General features: G+C 39.9%; 1 protein-coding gene across 13 annotated transcripts in view; it reads right to left on the bottom strand.

The window, feature by feature from the left end:
* LOC147349202 (transforming acidic coiled-coil-containing protein 3-like) overlaps positions 1 to 6,054 on the bottom strand; it is a 115,937-nt gene that overhangs the window by 105,666 nt on the left and 4,217 nt on the right. For 10 of the 13 annotated variants that reach the window (XM_086363395.1, XM_086363390.1, XM_086363394.1 and 7 more), the window contains exon 2: positions 5,877 to 5,941. Coding sequence is in view for 2 of the 13 variants with exons in the window: in XM_086363396.1 (XP_086219522.1) it covers positions 5,877 to 5,941 (65 nt within the window). In the remaining 11 variants the exon portion in view is untranslated. Of the gene's footprint in view, positions 1 to 4,173; positions 4,358 to 5,876; positions 5,942 to 6,054 lie in introns of all 13 variants that reach the window. The other 3 variants (XM_086363393.1, XM_086363387.1, XM_086363397.1) reach the window with 1 other exon arrangement.

Genomic DNA, 6,054 nt, shown 5'->3' with positions numbered 1-6,054 from the left:
GGCTCCTTTTTGATAAACATTCTGATAGTCCCTCTTGGGACAAGGAGAATCTCTCCCTATCTCTCCTTGTTCATCCTTACACAGCTAAAAGGATGTTTAGTCTCCTTATCACTACACAGCTAAGAAGATGTTTATTTAACCTAACTTTTAACAGGTTTTGCTATGAAAATACCTTTGTGCTTTCTGAATATTTAAATCACAGATTGCCCACCCTCATCCCACCCTTTCTGGAGCATCATGATCAGTTGCACATATACCAGGTACTTCCCCCGGGTGCTGTGTGTTTTTCTCCCTCGATATTCTTGTGACTTCTGACTGGAATGCTCTGCCCTTCTTTGTGGCCAAGTGAATAGCTATTTAACTTTTGGAACTCAGCTCCAGTGATACTGTATTCAGAAGGCTTCTGCCAGCCCTTTTCAGTCAAAGTTACATGTTCCTTTGCTTTTACTCCTTGAATCTTTCATACTGATCACACTCTTTTACAGTCATTTTTTTTATGAGTTGGCAAACTATGTTTTAAAAATGTATCCTTATGCATAGCGCTTAATGAATGGCAGGCCCTTAGTATTGTTTTTTGAATTAATAAGAGATGTGATTCCTAAGTGCCGAACTTTGCCAGAAAAGGGTTACTGCTCTTGAATTTCAAACTTCCATGCCCTCTGTACCAGTGGGTGACAAGGCCAAGAGAGAATTATTCCTCAGAGGAGTAACGTATTATTTAGATTTAGAATTAGAGAAAAGAAGGGAACTTTGTCTTCAGAAGCTGGGAACTCATGTTGTCTTCGTGATCCTTTTGAAACACTTCACTTGGGTCTCTCACTGGTCAGGGCCCTAATGAGGGTGCTGGTGCTTCTTGTACAACGTTTTTATCCCCACACAATTGGAGAATAATTTGTAGATCATAGCAGTTACAATGCTTTCTACTCTGATGCATTACAAAACAATGAACAAAAGCCTGCTAAAGTCAATTCTGTTTCATTTAGAATGGATTAACTTCAAGATACCAAATATTCCACCTAAGGAAAGTACTATAATTCACTCATCAACAATTATTATGTATTTACTACATGCTAGGTTCACACTAGGTATTGAGAATACAGCTTTGTAAAAACCTGGAGTTTGCATTCTAATGGAGTAAGTTAATGCATTTTTAGAAATAAATGTGTAGTGTGGTGGGTGGTGAGGGCTTTGAAGAATAAAGCAGGGCATGGGGCTAGTGTGACTCTCGAGAAGGATGGTGTTTTATTTAAGGTGGCTGGGGAGGCACCTCAAAGCCCCTATCTACTTCAGTGTTTGTGTTGCTCCTCTGTTAAACACGATCAAATGTTCCAATACACATTCAGGATATTCATAGTTTCTCTTATGGAAGTTTTGATGCTGAAATGAATGAATCACTACCTAGGAACTTCTCATTTTGATCTCATTTAAAGTATTTCTCCCCAGTGTGGGGTTAACTAATGAGTAAATGACAATCTAAAAGCCTTGTAGAATTTATTACACTTGGAGTTCCTCTCCATTTCGAGCTCTTTGATAGTTACTAAAATTTTAACTCTGTTACAGCATTTTTCATAATCCTTCAATTGCATGGTTCTTTTCCAGTGTGAATTTTCTTCTGTTAACTAGGCTTTGAGACTTAGGCTTATCTGCTTTGAGGCATTTACAGTGTTTCTGGCTGACAGGAATTGTTTGATGCTGATTAAGGTGCACATCATGACTGAATACTTTCCCTTATTTCTTCACATACAGCAGAGTGAGGTGAAAGTCATGGCTAAAACCTCACAATACAGTTTCCATTCTTGCCTTTACAATCCCACTGGGAATTCTCTGATGTTCTCTAAAGGGGGAATTATCTCTAAAGGCATTCTCAGATTCATTTTAACACCATTTTTTAAAAACCCACAGCTGGCTGATACACAAGTTATAGATCACATGTAACTTTTCTCTCTCCACTTTCCAGGGCTCCTTTTTTGGCTCCCATGAGGATATCCCTTCTGCTACACAGTACAAGATTATGCAGTTCTCTAGTATAATCTCTTTGTATTATTTCTGAACACAATATGAGCTATCATGTTATGGAAGTATTACATTAATATACATTTAATATATCTATAATTAAAGTATTCATTATGTATTTGTGCTGCTGTTCCTTAATTTTTTTGTTTTCTTATTTGTAGTGAAAATTTCCAAGTAGAATGTTTTGGAGCATATAAAATTTAAAAAAAAATAGTCCCATAAAAAAGAATAAAAGACCAAGGAATAAACAATGCTATGGTCACTCACCTAGAGCCAGACATCCTGGAATGTGAAATCAAGTGGGCCTTAGGAAGCATCACTATGAACAAAGCTAGTGGAGGTGATAGAATTCCAGTTGAGCTATTATTTCAAAACCTAAAAGATGATGCTATTAAAGTAATGCATTCAATATGCCAGCAAATTTGGAAAACACAGCATTGGCCACAGGACTGGAAAAGGTCAGTTTTCATTCTAATCCCTAAGAAGAGCAATGCCAAAGAATGTTCAAACTACTGCACAATTGCACTCATTTCACATGGCAGCAAAGTAATGCTCAAAATTCTCTAAGCCAGGCTTCCACAGTACGTGAACCAAGAACTTCCATATGTCCCACATTTAGAAAAGGCAGAGGAACCAGAGATCAAATTGCCAACATCCGTTGGATTATCGAAAAAGCAAGAGAGTTCCAGAAAAACATCTATTTCTGCTTTATTGACTATGCCAAAGCCTTTGACTGTGTGGATCACAACAAACTGGAAAATTCTTCAAGAGGAGGAAATACCAGGCCACCTGACCTGCCTCCTGAGAAATCTGTATGCAGGTCAAGAAGCAACATTTAGAACGAGACATGGAACAAAGGATTGTTTCCAAATTGTTAATCAAGTATACTCTGCTATTAAATAAAAATTTTTTAAAAATAGGATTAACACCTAAGAGAAAATACCCCTGGAAGATACAGTATCCTTTAAAGCCCTAGAACCTAAAGGGGATCCAACCATTGCTCACCAAATTCTGAAAACACAAACTCATTAGGCTCTGCAAATTCCCTTGCAACACCCTGATTCTCCCTCTTCCAAAGCCTAGTGGGGATTACTAGTTTGTGCAAGACATAGGAGCTATAAATGAGTCATCCCTATTCACCCAGTGGTATCAAACCCGTGCAGCCTACTCACCCAAATGCCTGGGAGTGCTCAGTGTTCTGTGTTGGACTTACAGGGTATATTCTTCCATATCCCCTTGCCTCGGTACTCAATACCTTTTTGTCTTTGAATGGTGGGACCCTGACACTCTGGAAGCTACTTGATACAATTGGCCAGTGCTTCCACAGGATTTTTGAGACAGCCCTCCTCTCTTTGAAAATGCTTTAACAGAGTAGTTGAAAGAGAATGGAAGTCAGTTAAAAAATCTTGATGACTTACTGATCAGTTATGAGACAAAACAAGATTCAGATGAGAATACTGTTTAAGGTTTTAAGTTTTCTGGCAGAAAAGGGATATGAAGTCTCATATATCAGATCTCAAGGCTCAGGTCTCACAGTAGCAGATTCAACATTTAGGATTTGTTTTGACCCCGAGGTGAGAGCCCTGACCATAGATCAGAAGACAGCAATTAGTGCATTACTATCTTCAACCACAAAGATACAACTCTAAGGCTTTCCTGGGATGGCTAGGTACTGTTGTACCTGGACTCTGAATTATAGACTCAAAGCCAAAACTCTATATGAGACCTTGATGGGCGAAGAAAGGGAACCACTTCAATGGAACAAGGACCACCAGGGAAGAAAGGGAACCACTTCAATGGAACGAGGACCACCAGCAAGACTTCAAGAGTCTAAAGTCTGAATTGAGCAGAAAACCAGCACTGGGGCTTCAAAATTTAGACAAACCCTTTATCCTATAATGTCATGAGAATAGTTCTAGGTGTCCTGACCCAAAAGCTGGGGTCAAAGATTAGTAGCTTACTTTTTAAAACAACTGGACTCAGTAGCCCTGGGATGGTCAAGCTGCCTGCGGGTGGAGCAGCCACCCTGTTGGTTAACTAAAGCAACATTTACACATATTAACTTCTCATCAGTTACAATCCATGCTAGAAGAGCATCATTTGTTGCCTGCAAAAGTTAGGAAGATACCAGCCTCTCCTAATGGACACCCTCAACATTACCTTAAAGATGTGCCAAACTTTGAATCCAGTAACTCTGCTTCTAGCTGTTGAGAGACTTACTGCATCAGTGTACAAAAACTACAGAAGAAAATTATTCCAGCAGGTCTGATCTTCTAGATGAACTTCTTGACAGCCCAGAGTTCGAATGGTTTGCTGATGGGAGTTGTTTTATAGAAATCGGAACCTGAAAGGCAGGGTATGCAATAGTCCAGAAGTCACAGAAGCTGAGGCTCTGTCACCCTAGACTTTGGCCCAGAAGGCTGAAATAAATGTATTAGTGAGAGCTCTGCAGTTATGGAAGGATAAGAAACTAAATATTTATACTGACTCTAAGTATGGGTTCCATGTGCTTCAAGCTCATGTCACCATTTGGAAAGAAAGAAAGGTATGTTAACTGCTGAAAACTCTCCCATAAAACATAAACATTCAATCCTGGCTTTTTTAGAGGCAGAGCAGCTCCTGACCCAGATGGCAGTAATCTACTGTAGAAGGGTGGATCTTTCATGAACCAAGAGAACAGAAAAGCTGATCCAGCTACAAAATAGGCCAGCTTGAGTGCAAGAGGTTGAGCAGGTTGTGATCTTAGTGATTGACCCCCTCCCCTTCGGGGCTCCCTGGCCTTCTCCAGTATTTCCAACAGGAATAAGAAAAACTGAAAAAACAGCGTTATGAGAAAAGAAGCACTGGTTGGTATATGAAGGATGACAAGGTGCTTATTTATCTCTGAGGCTTAAACAGTGGAAATATGTTACAAGTTTACCTGATGCTACCAACTAGGGGAGGGATACATGATGGAATTTAATGCAAAAGACTTTTCTAGGGAAGGCGCTTAAAAGAACAGCAAAATAAGTAACACTGACCTGTGATCTGTGTGTTCATAATAACCCACAGCCCCATACAATCCCCTGCTCATTTCTCAAGCTAGTTCATCACCAGCAGAAACACCCAGGGGGAAAAATTTATTTCACCCAAATGATCCTGCAGTTAAGATATAAATATCTTCTTGAATTTGCTGACACCTTCATGTGATGGGCTGGAGCCTTCCCTACTCCAACCAAAAAGACTACTAAAGTCTGTAAGTCCTTCTTAAAGGAAATAAGTTCAAAATCGCTCCGGAGTGATAACAAGTTCTCTCTTATAGCCAAAATCACACAGGGGCTCTCAAGGGCTCTAGAAACAGGTTATAACCTACACACCTCCTGATAGCCCCAACTATAACCTACACACCTCCTGATAGCCCTTCAGGAAAGACAGAGAAAATGAACCACACTTTAAAGAAAACTTTAGCAGACCAACGGTTTTCCTATTGTACTCCTTAGGGTCTGTATAGCTCCCAGGAGTTATCAGCAGCTCAGCCCATCTGAAATGACCTATGATCTTTTCTTACTATTGACATTCTATCTGAAGAGGAAATGAGCCAAACTGAGCAGTTTATTATTAATCTCAGACAAATTCAAATGGGAGTGCCAACAAACCACTGCAAGATCCTGCTTAAAACAAACAAACAAACAAAACAAAAAAACGGAAGGTGCAGTCCCTTCACGAATTAACCCTGGAGACCAGGTTCTTCTTAAAACTTGGAAGGAAGGATCCCCCTGATATCGACAATTGCCAAAATGAAAGGGTAATCTGAGCCCCCTGCTACGGCCATCAAAACCCAATGATACTTAGTTGGGTACATTTGTCCACAATAAAGCTCTTACCTCCAAAAACTCTGCAGGCCACGACAGAAGAATTCACCTGTGAGCCGGCAGAAGATCTGAGATACCTAGGCAAAAGACAAGACAATCAACAGATAAGTAACGACTGATGTGGTGGGTTGGATTTCTATCTGCCACTCTTGTTAGTGTATTTCTGCTTTCATTTTGCTGGTCTGCTCAG

Source organism: Bos grunniens, chromosome 21 (assembly GCF_055505025.1).
Source record: "Bos grunniens cultivar Pamir isolate PY7600 chromosome 21, Bosgru_T2T1.0, whole genome shotgun sequence".
Classification (NCBI taxonomy): domain Eukaryota; kingdom Metazoa; phylum Chordata; class Mammalia; order Artiodactyla; family Bovidae; genus Bos; species Bos grunniens.
Note: the sequence above shows the minus strand (reverse complement) of the source record. Positions and strands in the feature narration are given on the sequence as shown.